This window comes from Schistocerca serialis, chromosome 11 (assembly GCF_023864345.2).
Source record: "Schistocerca serialis cubense isolate TAMUIC-IGC-003099 chromosome 11, iqSchSeri2.2, whole genome shotgun sequence".
Lineage (NCBI taxonomy): Eukaryota > Metazoa > Arthropoda > Insecta > Orthoptera > Acrididae > Schistocerca > Schistocerca serialis.
This window is the reverse complement of record NC_064648.1, coordinates 45,325,108-45,351,086: the sequence shown is the minus strand read 5'-3', so window position 1 is coordinate 45,351,086 and position 25,979 is coordinate 45,325,108. Positions and strand designations below refer to the sequence as shown.

At 39.5% G+C, this 25,979-nt stretch overlaps 1 protein-coding gene across 2 annotated transcripts in view; it reads right to left on the bottom strand.

Annotated features, from left to right (window-relative positions):
- Nucleotides 1-10,230, bottom strand: part of LOC126427345 (zinc finger protein 492-like) — a 94,058-nt gene extending 83,828 nt beyond the window's left edge. For both annotated transcript variants that reach the window (XM_050089670.1, XM_050089671.1), the window contains exons 1-2: nucleotides 10,072-10,230; nucleotides 8,329-8,417 (exon numbers count right to left, since the gene is read on the bottom strand). In XM_050089670.1, the coding sequence (XP_049945627.1) occupies nucleotides 8,329-8,400 (72 nt within the window). In that variant the 5' untranslated portion in view covers nucleotides 8,401-8,417; nucleotides 10,072-10,230. The remainder of the gene's footprint in view (nucleotides 1-8,328; nucleotides 8,418-10,071) is intronic.
- Between the last annotated feature and the right edge of the window lie 15,749 nt (nucleotides 10,231-25,979).

The following is a 25,979-nucleotide window of genomic DNA, read 5'->3' as shown; positions in this document are numbered from 1 at the left end:
CCAGCTGCACAGGCTCATCATTAGGAGTGTTTGGAGCATTGTGCATTCAGGCACAATTGTACTCTGCCCAGCATTAATGTCTGATTTTAGTTACACCACAGTTTGTTGCCTGTCTTGTTTTACCAAACTGCCCAGCCTATGATGTCTACCATCTGTCATGAGGGGTACTTGCCCAACCCCATAATGTCTGGCCATGGTCTCACCTTTGTTTTTCCATGTGTTGAAGACAACTGCCACAGTACTACTCAAACACCTGACAAGTTGTGCAGCTTCCAAAATGCTCATACCAAGTCTTCAGCCCATCAAAATCTGCTCTCAGACAAACTCTGGTTGTGTGCATTCCCTATTTTACAACAAGACAAGATGCTCACTGATACTCCAGGCAACATGCGTGTGTGTGACTAGAAGACAAGGTGAGATGCTATTGCCTGGATGAGTTTATACTGATAGCAGATCAGTGGTCATAATGTTTTGGTCGCTGTGTATATGGATTTAGTATTATGACTTCCAAATGGATACTGGGCAATGCCAAGGGACCATTCCGCAACATTTGAGGCAATTGTCAAATGCATCAATTTATTACAAGGGTGTACGAGAAAATAATGACTAAAATTTTGATTCTGTTCTTAATGTCAGCTGTCATGCATATTACACTGTTGATGTTACCACTTTGCTGAGACAATATGGAGCACCCTCCTGTCGCAGTGTTTAACATGTGTATTATTTAACTGTGTCAGCACGTGAGAAAACCCTCAGACAACATAGCACCAATTCAAATAGTTCATCCACATGTGGAGCACCCTCTCTTTCAGCATGACAATGCAAGACCATACATAACTTTTTTGCACCTGCAACAGGCCGACACCTTTGATTCATAATTATTGATCATCCTCCATATGGTCCCGGTTTGACCCAAAGAATTTTCAGCTGTTTCCAAAACCTAAAGAACACCTTCAAGGACTTAACTCTGATAGTGATGAATTAGTGTGAGCAGAGGTGAAGCTGTGGGTCTGCCAATGAAGTCAAACATTCTACTTTGACAACACCAACAACCTGGTGTCTCACTGGGAGAAAGATGTTCTGTGCCACGGTGATTATGTTTGAAATAAATATATAAACTTTAAGAATAAAGATGTAAAATGTTAATAAAGTTTGTATTAATTAATATGCTTCAATCATTTCCAAATAAAAATTTTGTGCCATCCTTCCAGCATGTGCTTATTCCCAAAATATACACCAATTAAAAATTAAGTTTTAATTAATTTGGCAAGGAAGGTGGCTTTCTACATCTACATCTACATTTATACTCCACAAGCCACCCAACGGTGTGTGGCGGAGGGCACTTTACGTGCCACTGTCATTACCTCCCTTTCCTGTTCCAGTCGCGTATGATTCGGGGGAAGAACAACTGTCTGAAAGCCTCAGTGCGCGCTCTAATCTCTCTAATTTTACATTCGTGATCTCCTCGGGAGGTATAAGTAGGGGGAAGCAATATATTCGATACCTTATCCAGAAACGCACCCTCTCGAAACCTGGACAGCAAGCTACACCGCGATGCAGAGCGCCTCTCTTGCAGAGTCTGCCACTTGAGTTTATTAAACATCTCCGTAAAGCTATCACGGTTACCAAATAACCCTGTGACGAAACGCACCGCTCTTCTTTGGATCTTCTCTATCTCCTCCGTCAGACCGATCTGGTACGGATCCCACACTGATGAGCAATACTCAAGTATAGGTCGAACGAGTGTTTTGTAAGCCACCTCCTTTGTTGATGGACTACATTTTCTAAGCACTCTCCCAATGAATCTCAACCTGGTACCCACCTTACCAACAATTAATTTTATATGATCATTCCACTTCAAATCATTTCGCACGCATACTCCCATATATTTTACAGAAGTAACTGCTACCAGTGTTTGTTCCGCTATCATATAATCATACAATAAAGGATCCTTCTTTCTATGTATTCGCAATACATTACATTTGTCTATGTTAAGGGTCAGTTGCCACTCCCTGCACCAAGTGCCTATCCGCTGCAGATCTTCCTGCATTTCGCTGCAATTTTCTAATGCTGCAACTTCTCTGTATACTACAGCATCATCCGCGAAAAGCCGCATGGAACTTCCGACACTATCTACTAGGTCATTTATATATATTGTGAAAAGCAATGGTCCCATAACACTCCCCTGTGGCACGCCAGAGGTTACTTTAACGTCTGTAGACGTCTCTCCATTGATAACAACATGCTGTGTTCTGCTTGCTAAAAACTCTTCAATCCAGCCACACAGCTGGTCTGATATTCCGTAGGCTCTTACTTTGTTTATCAGGCGACAGTGCGGAACTGTATCGAACGCCTTCCGGAAGTCAAGAAAAATAGCATCTACTTGGGAGCCTGTATCTAATATTTTCTGGGTCTCATGAACAAATAAAGCGAGTTGGGTCTGACACGATCGCTGTTTCCGGAATCCATGTTGATTCCTACATAGTAGATTCTGGGTTTCCAAAAACGACATGATACTCGAGCAAAAAATATGTTCTAAAATTCTACAACAGATCGACGTCAGAGATATAGGTCTATAGTTTTGCGTATCTGCTCGACGACCCTTCTTGACTATCTGTGCTCTTTTCCAATCATTTGGAACCCTCCGTTCCTCTAGAGACTTGCGGTACATGGCTGTTAGAAGGGGGGCAAGTTCTTTCGCGTACTCTGTGTAGAATCGAAGTGGTATCCCGTCAGGTCCAGTGGACTTTCCTCTATTGAGTGATTCCAGTTGCTTTTCTATTCCTTGGACACTTATTTAGATGTCAGCCATTTTTTCGTTTGTGCGAGGATTTAGAGAAGGAACTGCAGTGCGGTCTTCCTCTGTGAAACAGCTTTGCAAAAAGATGTTTAGTATTTCAGCTTTACGCGTGTCATCCTCTGTTTCAATGCCATCATCATCCCGTAGTGTCTGGATATGCTGTTTCGAGCCACTTACTGATTTAACGTAAGACCAGAACTTCCTAGGATTTTCTGTCAAGTCAGTACATAGAATTTTACTTTCGAATTCACTGAACGCTTCACGCATAGCCCTCCTTACGCTAACTTTGACATCGTTTAGCTTCTGTTTGTCTGAGAGGTTTTGGCTGCGTTTAAACTTGGAGTGGAGCTCTCTTTGCTTTCGCAGTAGTTTCCTAACTTTGTTGTTGTACCACGGTGGGTTTTTCCCGTCCCTCACAGTTTTACTTGGCACGTACCTGTCTAAAACGCATTTTACGATTGCCTTGAACTTTTTCCATAAACACTCAACATTGTCAGTGTCGGAACAGAAATTTGCGTTTTGATCTGTTAGGTAGTCTGAAATCTGCCTTCTATTACTCTTGCTAAACAGATAAACCTTCCTCCCATTTTTTATATTCCTATTAACTTCCATATTCAGGGATGCTGCAACGGCCTTATGATCACTGATTCCCTGTTCTGTACATACAGAGTCGAAAAGTTCGGGTCTGTTTGTTATCAGTAGGTCCAAGATGTTTTCTCCACGAGTCGGTTCTCTGTTTAATTGCTCGAGGTGATTTTCGGATAGTGCACTCAGTATAATATCATTCGATGCTCTGTCCCTACCACCCGTCCTAAACATCTGAGTGTCCCAGTCTATATCTGGTAAATTGAAATCTCCAACTAAGACTATAACATGCTGAGAAAATTTATGTGAAATGTATTCCAAATTTTCTCTCAGTTGTTCTGCCACTAGTGCTGCTGAGTCGGGAGGTCGGTAAAAGGAGCCAATTATTAACCTAGCTCGGTTGTTGAGTGTAACCTCCACCCATAATAATTCACAGGAACTATCCACTTCTACTTCACTACAGGATAAACTACTACTAACAGCGACAAACACTCCACCACTGGTTGCATGCAATCTATCCTTTCTAAACATCGTCTGTACCTTTGTAAAAATTTCGGCAGAATTTATCTCTGGCTTAAGCCAGCTTTCTGTACCTATAACGATTTCAGCTTCGGTGCTTTCTATCAGCGCTTGAAGTTCTGGTACTTTACCAACGCAGCTTCGACAGTTGACAATTACAATACCGATTGCTGCTTGGTCCCCGCATGTCCTGACTTTACCCCGCACCCGTTGAGGCTGTTGCCCTTTCTGTACTTGCCCAAAGCCATCTAACCTAAAAAACCGCCCAGCCCACGCCACACAACCCCAGCTACCCGTGTAGCAGCTTGTTGCGTGTAGTGGACTCCTGACCTATCCAGCGGAACCCGAAACCCCACCACCCTATAGCGCAAGTCGAGGAATCTTCAGCCCACATGGTCGCAGAACCGTCTCAGCCTCTGATTCAGACCCTCCACTCGGCTCTGTACCAAAGGTCCGCAGTCAGTCCTGTCGACAATGCTGCAGATGGTGAGCTCTGCTTTCATCCCGCTAGTGAGACTGGCAGTCTTCACCAAATCAGACAGCCGCCGGAAGCCAGAGAGGATTTCCTCCGATCCATAGCGACACACATCATTGGTGCCAACATGAGCGACCACCTGCAGATGGGTGCACCCTGTACCCTTCATGGCATCCGGAAGGACCCTTTCCACATCTGGAATGACTCCCCCCGGTATGCACACGGAGTGCACATTGGTTTTCTTCCCCTCTTGCTGCCATTTCCCTAAGGGGCCCCATTATGCACCTGACGTTGGAGTTCCCAACTACCAGTAAGCCCACCCTCTGCGACTGCCCGGATCTTGCAGACTGAGGGGCAACCTCTGGAACAGGACAAGCAGCCATGTCAGGCCGAAGATCAGTATCAGCCCGAGACAGAGCCTGAAACCGGTTCGTCAGACAAACTGAAGAGGCTTTCCGTTCAGCCCTCCGGAATGTCTTTCGCCCCCTGCCACACCTTGAGACGACCTCCCACTCTACCACAGGTGAGGGATCAGCCTCAATGCGGGCAATATCCCGGGCAACCACAGTTGTAGTCCGATCAGGGGATGTGTGGGACGAGCTGGCCGTCCCCGACAAACCCCCACAGTGATGCCCATTGGCAACAGCCTCAAGCTGTGTGACCGAAGCCAACACTGCCTGAAGCTGGGAGCGAAGGGATGCCAACTCAGCCTGCATCTGAACACAGCAGTTGCAGTCTCTATCCATGCTAAAAACTGTTTTGCAAAGAACGTCTGAACTAATCTACAGAGAGCGCAAACAAATCAACAAAATTTAAACTGTTATTAAAATACAAGATTGCTTAGTAAATGCAGTAATGCTGCTACTTGCGCACTGCTGACACTGCTCGGCGGCGGAAGGAGACTGTGCGAATTTACACTATTCAGGTACTAAAATGCGATGCTACACTCTCAAATACTATAATACGCCCGAAATTTATGAATTAAACAATGCAAGTACCAAAGACACGCAAATAAATTAAGAATTAAACTATGTAACAAATGAGTGAGCTAGGAGTATACAACTTGCTGCTCAGCTGCTTATCCAACGGCGGCAGGGAGCACTTTCAACTGATATAATGTCTACATTTATCTGTTAAGGTCATAGGGAAGTTCAGTCCATCAACTAACACAGCACACAGTGTATGAGAAGACTTCTTGTAGGTAAAAGTTAACATTATGGGCACCACTTGGATTTTTTGGTTAACTTTAGGCTGTGCTACTGGTTAATGTTTTACTACATCCTTTAATTGGCTTTCAAGTTTCTAGGCTTTGTCAGCTCACAGCCACACTGCCACCTTTGAACATAGGCTAGGCCTTGAGCTGCACTATGAATCAGTCTCCCACCACAACCAATATTTCAAGGGGGTGTGAGTCTAGCACCACATTTTAACCTTGTAGCCTTTGAATAGTTCTCCAGTTTAGGTCCAAGGCCAATGACTCTTAAAATTGATTTTCATTTACATGACTTGTGTTGTGCATACATATCATTCTGTATGCCAAACCATCATTACGTCAGGGGTGAAAGCCAAGGCTTTAACTATGTTGGGTCTAACCACTCTTTTACTGTATTTCATAAAATTTACTACCGTTTCCTCACTGTGATGGTTTAGAATTAGTGTTGTGATACAGCTTGTCAAATTAATTGCAAGCTGATCACATAGTTTGTACGGACTATAATGAAGCACTCACATATATTCAAATGCAAATGCTGCATTAATGCTATCACAGTACTTCTGCAGTTGCACCTAAGATGTATGCTGAAGCAGACTTTTTCGGCACAGACAGTACACATGTAGTTTGTGTGATTGTGTCAGTATCCTCAATTCTGGTTGGCAGAATAAAAATACAAGTGGCACCATGTGAATTTGTTTCCCTGCTGATGGCTGAATACCCTACAAACAGTTGCACTGCATCAGATTTTAAGGGACATGTATATGTAAGATTATTTACACCAGTAACTTTAACACTGTGGCCGTTTCACAAATGATATGAGTAACAATGTGCAGCAAACACAGAAAGTGGTTATGAACACACCTGTCAATATTTTATGTGTAACCCCATGGCTCCATCAAAACTTCGCTACCAACATACAAATTCATTCCGCTGTGTAACAATTTATGCTTCCATGTGATATTTGTCTGAAATTTAACTTTACTGCTGACAGTTCTACTTACATATTGTTCACATATCCGAAGCCAACAAAATGTATTTCTCAGATTAGTGACCATGTGAGAGTCACTTCAAAATTATTTACAAATTAATGTATTTTGGAAATACAGAAGCGTCCGATTCCACCCGTCTGCTTTGACCCACGATGTCAAAACTACGACTTCAATATGGCGCCTATGACATCATCGTGTAAACATGACCACGAACACGAATATACATTGAAAAACCAACACACACACATTCCACAAAAAAACCTAATGAAACTAATGTGACAAGCGTGGGAAATTGGGGGTTTTTGGGTGGGGACAAAGTAAATATAAACAAATTTAGACACACACCACCATACCAAATCACACAAAATGACGAAAAAACTGACAAAACAAAACTCCCCAAATTATCCTCTGGAATCTGACACTTCCCTTGACCTATATAGATCAACTGCAGCTCCCAATCCCACAAATTGGAATCTAACACTTCCCTTGACCTATATAGGTCAACAGATACTAACAATACCAAATCATAAAACCCAAAACTACAACCACGTCCACAATCATAACTACCTCAAAAAACACAACAAACCAAGAAAATTGGAATGAAACACTTCCCTTGACCTGTTATCCTTACGACATCTCCCTGGTCTGAGACGCCGGAACTTTAGTAAGCCTCATTTCTTCACGACACACTGAACACTTTACAACTTCATCCAAAACTCTGAATAGTTGAAGAAATTTTATTAGAGGCAACGCACTGTCCCCCATCATCGCCGACAATTGAAAACTGTTGACCTTATCGGTCATATCCATTCCTACCAAAGACATAAAAAAAGCCATTTATCAAAATTCACATATGATGAACACAAAAAACTATGATAACATCGACATAACAAAACCAAAATTGTTAACTCACTGAAAAATATTCCGCTGAAAGCACAGGCACTACCGATACCACACACGTGCAATGCTACCACGCAAATGAACCCCATACGCCACGTAACACACTACCCATAAACACACTACCAGAAAGAACCACTGACCACAACAATACACCACCTATAAACGTGCCACACATGCAAACTAAACCAAACACATCACCTAACACACAACACGTAAACACACAACAGAGGACCACCGATCACATCAAAACAATAACTATAAACACGCCACTCTCATGAGCTAAATTCCACTAAGTCGTGATGTCACACACCACAACAGCCTTACGTCATGGGTCAAAGCCGACGGGTGGGATCGGATACTTCGGTCAACCCTTTATTTTACATCAATAAATAAATTACAATTCTCATTCCATATCACGATACACTGCATTAATTCGTTAACTGCCGCCATACCATTTACAAATTTAATGACACTCCTAACATTCATTCACTATAGTCACAGTTATTCTTAAGTTGTCTTAGGTAGTCATTTAAAAGAAGCGTATCAGAGCAGAATATACCAATCTTATGGCAACCACTTTATCAGTATAATGGGGTTGTGCATTAAAAAAGTTTTCCATGTTTACTGAACATTAAATTGAAACCCTTCCTCAATTCTATGTGAGGTTTAATACAAGGCTTACTTCAATGCTCTGTGCAAAATGTCATATTTAAGACTGAAAGTTCATCAATTTAGAAAACAAAATTATTCATGTTTCCAGCTGTATGACATCAATTGTATGTATTCACATATCATAATACACACAGAAATTAATGAAACACTTAAGAAATACAAGTAAGCCACTTACCATGAAGCATAACTCAGTTTGTACTTCATCTGTTCCCTCTTTTTTTATCCACAGAGTTGGCTCCTGGTCCATGGCTTCAGTTCTACAGTCTGAAAAGAAAAAGCAATCAGATAAGAAAAGTTTTACTCAGTTTCTGTTACCATGAGGTATATCTCAAAGGCAGTATTTTCACTCATATATTGCATGCAGTAAATGGCTGATTACACAGGAAACAGATTGAAAGTGGCTGAGGAAAAGTGTGTTCAGTTATATAAACTCATTTACATTTCTAAGGTCATGAAGAGTGAGAACAATCATAAAGTAACATGCACTGGAAACTGAGCATTTAAAGTTGCTAGGCTACTGCTCCTTTGTAACACTGGCTCATGGATACTGTCCTGCAGTGACAATTATGGTAGATGTGCAATTTTGCGTGCGTGCATTAACTTCAGCATTGCAAACAATCAAGGCAGTCTATAGATTGCAGCGATATTACTTAATAACACCGAATATTTCATTCTACATTTGGTTCATTGTGTTAATTTCAGTGTGATAGGGGCATGATGAAAATCCGGACGTACGGATTGTTTATAAGTGAATATGCATTTCCAACATAGGCATTACCTTGAAACTTCCTTCATCTGTATTCTTTCACGGAAGTATGCTCAATTTAGTACAGTAAGCATCATCATTTTAGAATCTTTACCTGCTATTTAAGAAAACCATATACCTGTACCCTAGACTGCACACTGCAACACGTAAGTTCTCATTCTTGATTACCATTAAGATTAAACATTGGTTAGCATTTTCTAACAAAACTGATTTACTGAAACGACTTCATGCTAAGTGTAACTGTGATGAATGAGCTATTGAGTTCTGATGAAATGTAATGGTTTATGTTAGACAAATTACAGTTAATCTGTACCTTTTATTTCGCCAGTTCATAAATAATGTTACAGTACTCATACAGAACTCCATTAAAACCCACACACTACAACAAACTGGTATTTACACATGATTAGACGAATACTAACGACACGAGTAATCAAAGCACAGTGAAAACTAACAAAATGCAACAGAATTACAGCATTTCCTTTCATGTGAACATACTCAAAACACGATGTGCTGTATATAGTAACTGTGGGCACTTGAAAAAAATGCTTACATTAGCCCTAAAATATGGAGCCGCTATATGTCTACATCACATCACAGAAAATTATCATCACAATCATTATTACTGCTAAGTAAGTCAACATAACCGTACTAACATAGCCAATGTTCGAATTTCACTGTCCGCCTTTTATCGTTAGTCACGAAGTACATGAAGGAGAACACTGCGATGACGAATTGCTCCTGACAACACGTTACACTCTCAGCCGTTTCTTTTACGAAGATACACGTAGCGATTTTACCGGACAGGCCAAAAACAAGCACTAACAACTCGGGCATTTAGTTGTTATGAACATAACCTGAAGAATTACAACATTCACACACCGTCACTAAGCACACTATAGGTGATGTGATCACAATTAAGTACAGAATAAAATCTCATCTTTCTGTACCAATTAAAAATTTAAAAAAAAGAAAAAAAAGGCAGCAGCCTCAAACACAGCTACCACAGCGTCATCACAAGATATTCGCGAACTATTACAGTCATCAAACTCAACTGTTCCTGTGGTAGAAATTAATTACGATGTTAATTTACTCGTGAATCACATTTCTTCACTTACTCTTGTTTGCACTTTATAAACGCTTACAAATTACCTGGAGAATGTCACACAAATTCCCACAACACCACGAGGTTGCCGCGGACTACACAGTACAGTAGTGGCGATTCGTGAATGAGTCGTTCATTTGAACGACTGCAAATAAAGAATCGTAAGAATCGAATCGTCATTCGGACGATTCGTCATTCAAAAGAATCGTAAGAACGATTGCGTGTTTTCGAGTCGTGACGATTCCAAGTTCCAACGATTCATAGATTCTTAGTACGCTATGCTTCGAAGGCAACTTCCGAATCATGCCGAGTCGTGCCGAATGATTACGACCGCCAGATGGCAGTCAAGTGGAGGATGCGTGTGAACAAAGGAAGCTCGGAACAAACAAACGAAGTTCGTGGGCCGTAATATTACTCATGAAAACCAAGCTGACACTTGGCGGTGGCTGGCGGGAACAAGCGTAAAGGCATTTCACATTTACTATCGCTACCGCCAGCCACCGCGCCGACGTCAGCTTTGTTTGCGCGAGTAATACACGAACTAGTGATGACAGAAACGATATACAGCGAGTTCACAGCTCCCAATACACACGATTAAAATCAAGAAATCCAAGTATGATGAATAAATACGTACCTCTTATTTGTTGAAGATGCAATGCAAAACACACACACCTTTACACACGAGCAATAGCACTTGGATTATGTATATTTCGCGTATCTCGAAAACGGTCCTAACGATTTGGATGAAATTTTGTATTTAGACTGGTGTTTGCTTTTTGAGTTCACCTACATAGTTCCATTCCTTCGTAAAAAGTCAATTTTACAATATATATGGTTTTTATGTTTATCTGTATATAGGTGTCTTTACTTTTACAGCACGCAAAATTTTCTGTGTGGGAGGGCTGTCAACTGCGTTGTGAATTACAAGGGTGATGTGGACGTGGAAAGACATCTTAGCACAGAAAAACATAGGATGATATGAGCCAAACCACGTCTCCCACACTGCTAGATTTAGTTACTATAAAACAGACGTCTGTAGTTAGATACGTTCAAGCCACACAACCAAACTAGCATACCACGTAATTTTGCACCACCTTTCGCACAAATCGACTCCTCTTCCCTGGCATACTGTAATAAAACAATAGATGCAATCAAATCAAACGTGACCTTTCATCAATTAAGGCATTACACGTATAAATCGACTTGTAACGTCATATGCATATTTACTCATAAATAAACTATTTCTGGCATATCTTGTCATGACACAGTTCGATTCCAAGCCCATTGACAATTTCAGACATGTCCTGCCATCTGTGAGTACGATGTAGAACTTTTTGCATTCCGTAAGAATCGTGCCATCGCAGACTAGAATGAATCGTTAACGAATCGTAGGAATCGATTCGCAATGTGAGATTGAATCGTAGGAATCGAATCGGGAAAAAGAAACGTGTTGCCCAACTCTACTACACAGAACACGAAGCAGTGGTGGGCAGAAAATCGCGTATCTGTTAGAAATCACAGTGACTGAGAAGTCACAAATATCACAATAGAATCTAACTGCGATTACAGTCATAGTTAGCAGTCGCAAGTAGCATTTCACATCCAACATCGTGAGCCATCTGTTGGCCAAATTCCGTACTGCTTCCTGCGATTTCAGTGACAAGTCGCGGCTAGAAGTCGCAAGTAGCAACTAAATTGCTCAGTTATAGTGCGATCTGTTGGCCAAAGTTCGTACTACGCTATTCGCTATCGAGTCAAATTGCGATTTCTGTGACAAATCGGAACACGAAGTCGCAAGTAGCAACTAAAAAGCGCAGTTAACATTCATTTCCTAGTGTCATTTGTTGACCGACGTGCATACTTCGTTATGAGAGCCTTGTACCTCACGAGATCGATGTGCTGTGTGAGCATATAAAGGGCTTATTTCAATAGTGGTAAAAGTCCATTTTTGTTCATTTTGAGGTACAGAGTCCTAAAGTTAAATGAGCGCTGAAAATTCTGCAGTTGAGATACCACAAATATTCAAGCATATGGCTTCTTGCTAGCGATAAACCTTTCTTTCTGTTTGTTTGGATCATTAATTTCAGAACCATTATAGACAGAAAAGTGGAGGTAATGGACTTGTACCACTATTGAAATAAGCCTTTCATATTAATGACTACATGCACATTCAGCATCAGTTATGGTTGGTCAAACAGAGCTGTGACTCAGAATGCATTATATTAATAAAAAGCAACATTGCCTTTTTCTACTGAAAACATCAAGTAACGTAACAAATGTGTTTGAATTTGTTTCCAATATGACAGTTTTTGTTAATACTCCACATGCCTACAGGAATTTGCAATGATAACACAGCAGAACTCAGATACCTGTATAAGTGTAATCAAATGAAACCAATAGTATTGAGTCATATGAATGCCTCACGTTTGTTCTGACACAGTTCAAGACTCTGGAGAAAAGTTTTACACTTGGTGTCCTACATGGCAACTTCACACACATGAACTTTCTGCCGACACTACTACCACCACCTACACAAGTAAGCTTTTCCTGTGTTACTTTCAAGAAGTGCACTTAAACTATTCCTGTTTTAACTGGAAGATCTGTGCTTCCCACTTTCATATCAACAGCCTCAAATTGCATATTAGACTTCAGGATATGTTACAGGTCAGTGTCACATCAAGATTTTGGCGAAAGGGGGGGGGGGGGGCGGCATGTCACTCTCCAATGTGTTTACCAATAAAGAAGTGGCGGAAAATTTACGGGTATAAGACGGCTTAACATGTGTAAAATGAGGTTTTCATTATTCATTTACTGTATTTGACATTTATTATTCCTTTAAAATCGCACAATTTCAATAAAACACACTGCAAATCTTCTAAGAGCTGTCTTGAATCTTCACGATTCTCTCTCAAGAACTTTGCTGTGTTTAGATAAGTACAGCAACCAGTAATCAGTGGAAACTGCGTCTGCAAAACCACAAGGATTATTAAACATTTTTGCTGTCACTAATTACAAGCAATGTATTTGACAGAGTAGATTGCTAATATTTGCTGTAATGAAAGCCACTCAATGAGGTATATTTCACATTTCCGAGAACGATCTCACTTTAGTAATTAAGTTCATCTGGCGAAGACAGTCTAAAGACGCAGTGGCAAATTCTCCACATCTGTTGACAATGATATTTTGAGTTATAACTTTACTGGGCGACTGAAATATACCTGTGAACGTAACAATATGTTAGAATTCATTTTATAAACACGATTTATTACGGTACTGTATGGCTACTTACACATTAATTACACTATTTATATTTTCACTGTTGTTTCTTTAATACAAAATTAAAGCCAACGAAAGAACAAACGTAAAACATACTTACTAATGACAGTTTTTTTGAGATGCAATTTTCTGTGTGGACAGATGTAACTTTTTCATGCAGTGAGAATTCGCAGAACAGCAGAAGTAGCAGAAATCGCAGAGGTAGTGTGCGGAGGGATACAAGACATGGGTTGTCTAAAACTGCGACAAATCATAATTAAGAATAGCAGATACTCAAAAGTATCATTCACAGAAATCACTTATTTCGAAAAATCGCAGTTTAGCCCATCACTAACACGAACTAGCCTCTAGCGACAGCGAAACACAGTAAGTGACATTGTTCACAGAAGTTACCACATCCAGTTGAAGGCGCTGAGAGTATTGTCTTAGAAGACGAAATTTTTGGCGGGCAGAAAGATCTGTGTTTGTTATTGTTTTCGTCCAGGCGGTAGATGTCGCGTGGAACTTTTGTAGTAACTCAGTAATAGGCTTTGTGGTATTGTGAATTCTAAGAGACGAAAAACGGAACGCAAATTTGTTGGAGAGAAAACAGGAAACCTAATATACGTTCGCATTCTGGGAGGCAAACAGGCTGATCGGTTAAAATGATTGTGGTGAGTATCGTATTTCCCCATAGAATATAAATGTATATGATTTATTTAATACTGTGGCATATGTACTCAAGCCGCACGTGTAGTGTTGTACTCATGATCGTTATAAACGGCAGATTTAGCTCCATAGCTGTATTGTATGCAACGTAGTACTGTTGTATTGGCTGTTGGAACGCTTCTTCAAATGTAACTCTCGTTTAAACATGTTGAGATGTTAATTAATGGAGTTTTGGACTTTATTTTTAGTCACTGAAGTATATAGCGATGAAACTCGCTAAAAACAGGAAGAGAAATGCAGCAAAACAAGAGATACTGTGGGAAATTCACATTTGCAAAATAAGATGCCGAAATAGCAGGTAAGGGTTCATATGAATGTCTCGCCTGACGTTCAGAAAATTCTTAAATCAAATCAGTGTCTAGTAAATTCACTCTTGATTATTAATCATAAGGATCATTAGGGAGTAAATAGTTTAGGATATGTTAGAATGGACAATTTTTAGATCTTAGCTTCGCTACTTGGAAAGAAAATGCTGTAGAATAGATTGAATAAAAGTATTCTGTTTGTGGGCCAGTACAGTGAGAAAGAGCTCCTAAGTGCAAAGCAGGCAGTGCTGGCCTTTTTGGGTTGTACCAAAAAGACGCAAACTCTGAACAAATGTTCCAAAAATAATTAAGTTTCATTCTTGATAATGTAGTCCTGTTTTCTTGCCAATTGGCAGTCATTACCTCATCTCTGTTTCCTACCTGAGGCTAACTTCAGGTTATTCGCACAAGGTCAGGTGCTGATGCTACACCCATCTGCTTTGACCTGTAATGTCATGGTGAGCGTTGAGGTTTTTGAGTCTTTGTGTGTGTTTGTAGATTGTGTTGTAGTATTTGATGGTTCTCTGTTGTGCTGTATGTTTGTTAGTGAGTAGTTTGACATGAATTGAATGTTTCATGTTGGTACTGAAATAATTTGTGCTGGCTTTCTGTTGAGTAACTTTGAATTTGCATATTTGAGCTGAGGGATTCATTTTTTATGTTTGGAAATATTAGTGCCGTGTGTTTCTTGTGGTTGTAGATTTAATTTATTTTTAATTTTTTTTCCTTCTGTGGTGAAGATGATATAGATATTTATGAGTAGCTCACTGCTTGTTGCAATGGGCGAAGTTTTTTGTGTATATTGAAATTGGTGGTGGTGAAAGGTTTCATGAAATTTTGAGATTTCCTTGTTAGTCTTCAGTAATTGTTGGAATGTTATTGCTAGGTGTCATGGGTCCTGATGTACCATCATTGTTTAGGATACATTTCTGATAGTAGTCATGTGAACATGGTTCGGTTTGTTGTACTGAGAACTTTGGTTTAGATAGAGTAAATGGAAGTGTTGTATCTAGGGCTTTGTTTGAGGTAAGAGGGTGATGTGAAATTTGCAACACCATGTTTTAGAGTGGTTGGTTCGTGGTATTGAGGGCTTTGTTGGAGCTATGTAGGTCAAGTGAAAATTGTGTTGATTTTTTGGTTCTGTATTGGTTACTGTTATTGAGGCCTACATTAGAGATATATAGGCCACGTTTGATTTACAACACCAATGGTTTCATTTTTGTAATTTTTTTGTTAAATTTTGAGAATTTTGTGTGCTTGATTTTTGGGTGAATACTTGATTTGCAGTGATGTTATTATTGCCAGCGAGTGGAAATTGTGATTGTTTATTTATGTCATGCCACATTAGTAAATGTATGTATTGTGAAGGTGCTGTGAGAATGCTTAACACCTTGAAGATGCACCCACAAAATGACAGTTATTACATACTAGTGTCTATCTCCAGCTTCTCACTTACAATTTGATGCAACATGTGATCAGATTAGCTGGATCTGTGCTTCAGCATTTGCTACCTTATTATTTGTTCAGATGTAGAAAGATTTTACTCATGGGTACTTCATTACATGTTGATTTGTATCTAATTGGTGACAGAGTGGTGTAGGCTACATACAAAATTCATGTTGCTAATCAGTACATACTTAATACTTTTGTAATTTGACATGTAATGATGATATTCTACTTATGTTGATCTTTTCTATACTGCCAGGTTCTATCAAAAAGTATTTCATAATTCATTTGGTATACCTTTGATTTATTTTCAGAAACACATCACAAATCCAGTACCTCAGCAGAACTACAGGATTGTACAACCAAACGTTCTCTGCCACCACCCTGTATTTTTTGGGATGGTTACTAAGGATAGGCCATGGCGTATACTGAAGATCATTATCTTATATTTTACTATCTGTGCCAAGTTAATGTGTCTGTTAATATATTAATGTTATGGCACTGTCAATAGTAGTATCACAGATACACTTTAAGAAAATGAAAGTTTACATTCCACTGTGGAAACCCACTGTCATATAATGTTTATTGAAGTGGATGACACTTGTATCTCTTGTGTTGGAGTTACTGTTGCAATGAATGTGATTTTTTTGGTATGGCATGTAAAAACAACTTCAGTAAAATAAATTTGCTTATTGCAAAAGGAGTTATGTCTTTTACATATGTTGTATTGTCCCATTTTATGTGTGTGTTGTTCACAATCCCTGCTCCCATCCCCACCCAGAGAAAGTAATGAAGATACAATGGAGAGCAGCGCACTTTGTTACAGGATCATTTAGTAATCGCGAAAGCATTACGGAGATGAAAAATAAACTGCGGTGGAAGACTCTGCAGGAGAGATGCTCAGTAGCTCGGTACGGGCTTTTGTTGAAGTTTCGAGAACATACCTTCACCGAGGAGTCAAGCAGTATATTGCTCCCTCTTATGTATATCTCGTAAAGAGGTTATGAGGATAAAATCAGAGAGATTAGAGCCCACATGGAGGCATACCGACAATCCTTTTTTCCACAAACAATACAAGACTGGAATAGAAGGGAGAACCGCTAGAGGTACTCAAGGTACCCTCTGCCAAACACCGTCAGGTGGCTTGCGGAGTATGGATGTAGATGTAGATGAAATATTTTTTTTTTTTTACTGAGTTGCTTACATTTCTTCAAAAGTAAATCTGTGTAAAATATGAAATTAAAATATTTTATTATTGGCTCAGCATGGAATGTTGAATGTTTCGTTATAATATATTCAATCACTCAACATCTATTCACATACTGTGAACTGTTAGACATCAGCAGTATTAGGTACAAATGTAATACCTATTGGTAACATGAAATTTTATGCTGGGCTGCAAATTGATCCTACATGTCTCTCTTGTTGTGAAGAAATTTCCATGAAGTTCTGGGCTTGCAGTCGGATGTTACTGAACCTGTGTTCTGACTCCATAACATCCAGCAATGTGAACAGGATGAAGACATACTGAATATTCATCTGCCTCGAAACCTTGGCAAAGATTCACTGTTTGTATGTTTGTTGTTGTTATGGTCTTCAGTCCTGAGACTGGTTTGATGCAGCTCTCTGTGCTACTCTATCCTGTGCAAGCTTCTTCATCTCCCAGTACTTACTTCAACCTACATCCTTCTGAATCTGCTTAGTGTATTCATCTCTTGGTCTCCCTCTACGATTTTTACTCTCCACGCTGCCCTCCAATGCTAAATTTGTGATCCCTTGATGCCTCAAAACATGTCTTACCAACCGGTCCCTTCTTTTTGTCAAGTTGTGCCACAAACTCCTCCCCAATTCTATTCAATACCTCCTCATTAGTTATGTGATCTACCCATTTAATCTTCAGCATTCTTCTGTAGCACCACATTTCGAAAGCTTCTATTCTCTTCTTGTCCAAACTATTTATCGTCCACGTTTCACTTCCATACATGGCTACACTCCATACAAATACTTTCAGAAACGACTTCCTGACACTTAAATCTATACTCGATGTTAACAAATTTCTCTTCTTCAGAAATGATTTCCTTGCCATTGCCAGTCTACATTTTATATCCTCTCTACTTCGACCATCATCAGTTATTTTACTTCCTAAATAGCAAAACTCCTTTACTACTTTAAGTGTGTCATTTGCTAATCTAATTCCCTCAGCATTGCCCGATTTAATTTGACTACATTCCATTACCCTCGTTTTGATTTTGTTGATGTTCATCTTACATCCTCCTTTCAAGACACTGTCCATTCCGTTCAACTGCTCTTCCAAGTCCTTTGCTGTCTCTGACAGAATTACAATGTCATCGGCAAAGCTCAAAGTTTTTATTTCTTCTCCATGAATTTTAATACCTACTCCAAATTTTTCTTTTGTTTCCTTTACTGCTTGCTCAATATACATATTGAATAACATCGGGGAGAGGCTACAACCCTGTCTCACTCCATTCCCAACCACTGCTTCCCTTTCAAGCCCCTCGACTCTTATATCTGGTTTCTGTACAAATTGTAAGCAGCCTTACGCTCCCTGTATTTTACCCCTGCCACCTTCAGAATTTGAAAGAGGGTATTCCAGTTAACATTGTCAAAAGCTTTCTCTAAGTCCACAAATGCTAGAAACGTAGGTTTGCCTTTTCTTAAATTTTCTTCTAAGACAAGTCGTCGGGTTAGTATTGCCTCATGTGTTCCAACAATTCTACGGAATCCAAACTGATCTTCCCCGAGGTCTGCTTCTACCAGTTTTTCCATTCATCTGTAAAGAATTCATGTTAGTATTTTGCAGCTGTGGCTTATTAAACTGATAGTTAGGTAATTTTCACATCTGTCAACACCTGCTTTCTTTGGGATTGGAATTATTGTATTCTTCTTGAAGTCTGAGGGAATTTCAGCTGTCTCATACATCTTGCTCACCAGATGGTAGAGTTTTATCAGGACTGGCTCTCCCAAGGCCGTCAGTAGTTCTAATGGAATGTTGCCTACTCCCGGGGCCTTGTTTCAACTCCGGTCTTTCAGTGCTCTGCCAAACTCTTCATGCAATATCGTATCTCCCATTTCATCTACATCCTCTTCCATATCCATAATATTGTTCTCAAGCGGTTCTGGGCGCTACAGTATGAAACCGCACGACCGCTACCATCGCAGGTTTGAATCCTGCCTCGGGGATGGATGTGTGTGATGTCCTTAGGTTAGTTAGGTTGAAGTAGTTCTAGGTTCTAGGGGACTGATGACCTCAGAAGTTAAGTCCCATAATGCTCAGAGCCACACTCAGCTGATGATACACAGCTTCTTATTCGTCGTGTGTTCAGTTCTTTTCCTTTGATTCTTTCCACACATCACCTCTCCTCTGCTTGTAACTTCAGATTGATCAATCTGTGTGAGTACGAAATGGGTTCTGAAAAGGAACACTAAGTTCTTCTAGATATGCTGTTTGGTTTGTCATTTTGGATATGGCATGATCTTGAAGAAATTGAACAAGCAGAAGTAGCAGCCGTTATGACCAGTGCTTGATTTGTAAAGTAGTAGTAGTACCAGTACTGTGACCTACCATGGACTGTTTTTTAATTAATGTATTAAAACATTGTTTTAATGGTTTTGTATCAGTATGATATACCATCAAAATCAAGCACTTGTTATAACAACAAAAGCAACTGTCTGGTTTAAAATAGTCACACTGACTGTACCTGGATTGCCCTGTCATCTCACAGCAATAAAAACGGAAGATTGTTTGACAATATTATAGAAAGGATAGGTGCTACTCATTATATAATGGAGTTGCTGATTCACAGTTAGGCACAACAAAGATTGTCAAACAAAGCTTTCAGCCAAACAGGCATTCACCACAATTAGACAACATATATTTAGTATCTCCACTATGTCGTGAGTAGCAACTACCCTTTTCATAACACTGACATTATTACATAATGGATTTTCCATTGTGTGAAGATTAGTGTTTAATGTACCAATGATGACAGTAGTAAGGATAGACTATCAGGTGTCTACGGACAGAGCTTATCTCTTACTATGTGGTCTCCATCAAGATGGACACAATCTTCCTCAAGGCTTTTTGCATCAGATCTGTGGCTGAGTAGGGGCCAACTGAATGTTGCCTCAAACTAAATTAGTGATAAGTAAAGCAAATAAACAGATGAAATTTGTTCAATGCATAAATTTGAAACTAATATTAAATTGACAGATTCTTTGACCAAAAGTTGGCTTACACTACACAAAGTGGTTTTGCAGTAGAACTTTTCTTCTTTATTGAAATTCAAGACAGTCTCTGTTCATCAGTATGTTTGAGAATTATTCCCAAACTAAATGTATATACAATAAAGATTTTAGTGGCATCTGAAGTATAGTAAGTTTGATTTCATGGCTATTATTTATTTCCGTTTATCTGCTTTCCTATCCTGATTTTCTTCAGCTGCCATATGTGGAACAGCTGTTTCTGCCAGAATGATGGATTTTCATTTTCTTAAAATGCAAATGAAGGTGGAAAATATACTGCATAAGTCAAACAAGGTTAAAAAATATGGAAATTCCATGTAACTGCAACAGATTGAAATACTGCATAACTGGAGCTTCAGTAGTTATGCGAGGCTATTTGTCTGTATGGAGGCTGAGCAGCTGGAAGACTGCAGTGAAGTGTAGGAAGGCTTGCAGAGAATCAACAACTGATGGAGTGTCTTGCACTGCGAATATCTGTCTAGACAGATTTCCATGTTAATGCACCACTTTCTAGTGAGCAATAGTTTGCCAATGAAGAGATCATTCCAATTTCCATCAGCTGAAGTCTTGGTACAAAAACTGCTCTCCACACAACAATGACCAGTGTCTGTGCAAATTTTTTCCATTTATGCAAAAGCAAAATCAGTTGTGTTGTATTTGTTTCTTCAGTGACAGTACGTCTATAGGTAATAAGTTTCCAGTAATATTACAGTGAGAGAGTACACAATATGAAATGGGTTGTTGCTAAGACTGTGAATTCGTTTGTTTATCAGGTGCATAGTACAATGGTGTAATTTCTTAACCAGAGGCCATCAACTGGTTTGGACATAAACCTACAAGAATGAAGTCACTTTTTTTGTCTTAGATGAATACAGTTTGAAATAATGTATCACATCATACAGATATATTACTTACTTGATTTATGCTTCTGGAGCAAAGGTTGTGAGAATTTCAGGTTTTCTGATGCAATAAATCCATCAGTTTAGTATGGTCTGGGCAATAATTTACTTATTTCTGCAAACATGTTTGGGAAAAATAACTTCTTAATAGAGACTCTGCTTCTGTGTATTTAACAAAATAATATTAATGACAAAATTTCTGTGATTGAAATGGAAATGTCTAGTTGGGGGCACTGACTTCATTGTGTAACTTAGGCCATAGCCATTGTAAATGTAAATGATGTGGTTGAGAGATGGTTATGACAGTTCACTTCATGGTGTATGGCTGGTGAGTGCCATGACTAGACTTTTGTGAGGGGATTTTTCTTTTTTTGTGTGTGTGGTGGAGGGGAGGGGGGCTCTCGTGTGAAAGTTTACACGGTCATCTCATACCTTTAACTGAGTAGGCTGATGACCAAACAAAAATATAGTACCACTGTAGTTTATTTGTTGCAGTAAACGTGATGCAGCCACAGGGTTTCAATGGCTCTCTGATAGCTCTCCTGCTATGCAGTGCTGTGGTGGGAGACCTCAGCAACATCTTTTGATGCATCTGGCTGCTGGTGTTAAACACTTTTCCAGATCACTGAACCCCATTCACAAGAGTTTCACTGAGATATTGATGGCAATGATACAATTAATTTTGAAACACACACTGCCTGAGAAAGGAGAGAAATATAATTATGATTTTGGCTGAGAAGTTGCTGAACATATCAACAATGTTTTGTGTTCAGCAGCTGTAGAAGACTGTTATCATAAAGACTGCTATGCTAAATTAGTGTCTAACCCCTCCAAGGTTTGAAATGGGGACCACACTCTTGGTACCAAGTTTGATGCCACTTTGCAAGAAGTATGCAATTTTCTAGATTCTTCGGAGAAATCCCAATTTTCAGTGTAGGATTTATTGTAGAAAGTCAATGAATGACTCCCAGACTGAGATACAATTACTATTAAAATGCTTCGAATACAAATTGACTGTACATTACAGTTATGGAGTCATTTCACAAATATTCAATGATCTGAACTCAGGGCAAAGGCAACCTATCCACATTCCTTCAGAACCTCAATACCATTTCTCTTATCTGCTTCACCTGGTCCTCCTCTACACAAATTACCACCTTCCTGGAAGTTGACCTCCACCTCTCTGATGGCTCCATCCACATCTCAGTCAACATCAAACTCACTAACCACCAACATTTCGACAGGTGCCATCCCTTTCTCACAAAAAAAATTCCCCCACATACAGCTTAGCCACCTGTGGACGACATATCTGCTCTGAGGATAACTCTCTTGCCCTGTGTGCTGAAGGGCTCACAAAGGCCATTGCAGACAGCAACATTCCCCCAATCTTGTCCACAAACAAATTTCCACTGCCATATCCTCACACGCCTGCAATCCTCCCACCATCCTCATGAATCAGCTAAAAGGAGTGCCCCCTAATCACCCAATATTACTCTGGACTGGAACAAGTGAACCATATCGTCACCAGGTCTTTATCTCTCTTTCTCCCTTGGAAGAAGAACATCCTACCCAAGATCCTTCGCACCCCTCCTAAAGTGGTGTTTCATTGTCCACCCAAACTACACATCATCCTACTGAATCTCTGTGCCACTCCCACTCTCATCTGATTATTACAGAGATCATATACATGTGGCAGACCAAAATACAAGTTCTGCCTCATCCACACACCTAGCACCTACTACTCTAGTCATGTCACTGGCTTATCCTACCCCATCAGAGGCGGGGCCACCTGTGAAAGCAGCCATCACATACAGCTCTGGTGCAATCACTGCACAGCTTTCTGTATTGTATGACTATCAACCAGCTGTCCACCAGGATGAATGGTCACCCCCAAACTATGGCCAAAAGGAAAGTTGACCATACTTGTGGCACAATGTGCAGCTGAACATAAAATGGTTGATTTTAATGGCTGGTTCACAACCCAGATTATATAGATCCTCCCCTCCACCACTAGCTCTTCTGAAGCACACAGACCAGAATTATCCTTTCAACATATTCTGTGTTTCTGAAATTATCCCGGCCTCAACCTACAGTAACCTGCTGTCTTCACATCCCCAACCCAACAATTTTTGTCCCCTCCATCCTGTCACACCTCCCAAGTTAAATTGCTTTCAGCATGTGCCCCTTCCCACTGACTGCTACAATTGTGCCAGCTCATATACCTGCCACCCCTCCCTCCCACATCCCTAGCTGGCAAACTGGCCATCTCCATCCGAGCTACTAGCTACCTATTACCAGATCTCCTTGCCCTCCCACCTCCTTTCCCTCTACCCACCCTGCATGACACTACCACACCGCAATCAGCTCATCTGCCACAAAATCAAAATAGCACTTACACTGTCAGCGTGGTGAGAGGGAGGGAGAGGTAGTGTTTGTTTTTGTTACTCTAGCTCATTAAAGGATAAATCTTAATGCTAGCAAGTTTTCTTTCTTTTGTTTGAGACTATCAACAACTCAATACCTCTGTTTTTCAATGAGTGGTCTCCTGTAATCCTAATGTGTTTATTTTGGATAAAACATGCATATGATCTTCTTTGAACAGAATTTCACTATAATTTTTTTTTTTTGTCATAATAGATGTCTTCAAAAGATGAACTATTTTCCTGAAGTTTCAAAAGCTTATAAATTATTTCCCCTAGTTTTCTTAATTTGCCTGGGCTATAAGAAGGGCAGCAAGCTTCAGGTTGTCCATTTATTATTCTTAACTGTTTTTTTAAAAAAAATGTTATCTCAAAGAAATAACACAGATAAATAACTATCAACTATATTCCCTTAGTAACACAAATTTAGAACCATGGGTATGGCATGTCATTAACAACATGGCTTAACACTGTATCTTACTTTTATTGATATTAGCAAACACAAATCGCTCCATTACTATCCAAGCCCCCACAAAATTCAAGGTAAGGACATTACCATACTTACCCCCCCCCCCCCCCCTCCTTCAGAGGGAGGAGCAAGCAGTTTGACAGCATGCTAACTACCCTTTCCAGCCATAAGTTTTAAAAACTTTTATTTTTTTTTATTTATATCCCTTTTCTTGCAAAAAGCGGGTAATTTCTTGTGTTCAATCTTCCCACTGTAAGTTATTTCTTTAGGTTGCTGTTACAAATTTTACACACAAATAATACCTATAGCTAAAGAAAAGACAAGAACAATGAATTTATATGTGGTACATGTATAGCTAAATAAAATATTATAAGAAAATTGGCAAGCCTTAGCTGGGACTAATATTTTCCTTTCCAGTATTGTAGCCCAAATGGTCTGCCATGGTGTTGGACAGATGACGCAGTCTTTGGTGTGTTTTATCTTCTTCGAAGTTGCTAATATAATGATTCAGTTCTTCCTGCTGTGCCAGTTACCCTTTGTATTGCATTACTTCATCAGTTACCACTGTTTCGTCAATTTCGCTGTTCACATTGAACTGACTCTATCCTCTCAGGTTGTGCAGTTGACCAACATCACCTTTTTGCCTTTCATATCAGAGTGATCATTGTAGATGTCCACCTGGGGTGTCAGTGTCTCTCATTTGTGCAGTGACCTGCATCAATCACGATTCTGCTTGTGCTCGCCAGTGGTGGGCGATCAGTAGGTGGCAAGCCTCCTTCGGTAGGGGCCAGGCTGCTTCCAACTCAGCAGATCGTATGCTCCTCACAATGAAATTGTATAGGATTCCCAATGAAGTACGTCAGTGAATGTGAGGATTCTCGTTGTAAATACATCAAATCTATGTTCACCTACAGTATATTAATGAACTAGAAATATGTAATTTAAAAGAGGTGTCTTATTTTAAATATGATTTGACAGAACTTTATAAAATAAACAAAAGACTGTTCCCACACCTAAACATGAGAAGTAACATCGTTCACAGATGTTACCTCATCCACTTCAACTACTGAGTATTGTCTCAACAGTGTCAGACTATGCCCAAATACTGATGCTGCATGCTTGAGGAATGAGTGTAAAATGCAGCAGAAGACATCATTAAGTTCTTTAAGAATGACTACAGATTTTTGGCTTATATAAGATACATGGGCAGGAAGAGTATGTTACGGCAGTGCTCAAAAAATGACTGTATTCCAATCACGGGATGTTAAGTAAAATATATAAGATTTGTAAAATGAATATCTTACGATGTGCACATTTAAGGTAGTTTTATTTTTCCTATCAACAAGTGAGGAATAGTTCTTGGTACATTTCTTGAGTTTCATACTTTGTGGCCATTATTTGGATGCAGTTTTAAAGTCTTATTCTGAAGTGTGTATAAAGATTTTTCTTTAATTAACGCCTCATTTCTGAAGAATTTGCTTCTATTCTTTATTAACATAATAAACATGCTAATCAACAATGGTTAATGTAGTGTCTATTCTTGTTAGCAAATAACAGTACTCACTGTAATTTGTACAGTGTTGATAGCATATCTACACATGGTAATGTGATCATTACAATTAGATTTTTATAGATTTATTATGCACCAAGAGTAAAGATGAGCAAAATGTGGAGTTATAATTGTATTAAACATTACAGTATTGATTGAGATTTTATTACACTGGCATTCACTGTCTAATGTTCCACATTCAACTTGGTTTGCAGGGACCTAGGGCATAAGGTATATTGCATTAGTAACACCACTGACAAAGTACTGCCAAAGGATGGGAATTTTGCCTTGAGGGAGTATCCTGTACAGCCTGCTTCCTGTGTTGAAATACATATCTAATACTCTTTAATTGTGGGAAAGCAATTTCTAAATAGCCAATTTTTTTAATCAGTGATTTTGTAACACTGAAATAAAAAATATTGCAAACATACAAATCTGCTAGGAGTGATAATACTACACAGGAAACATAAATATTTGGAGCCCATAATGATTAAAAATTATTTTGCATTTAATGTTTTTTGTGTAAACATGCTGAAGTCTGTGAGTTATGTAATACACCAAGGAACATGTGGAAGACAATTGTGCCCCAGTTTCCTTTGGTCAGAACACAATAAATAATG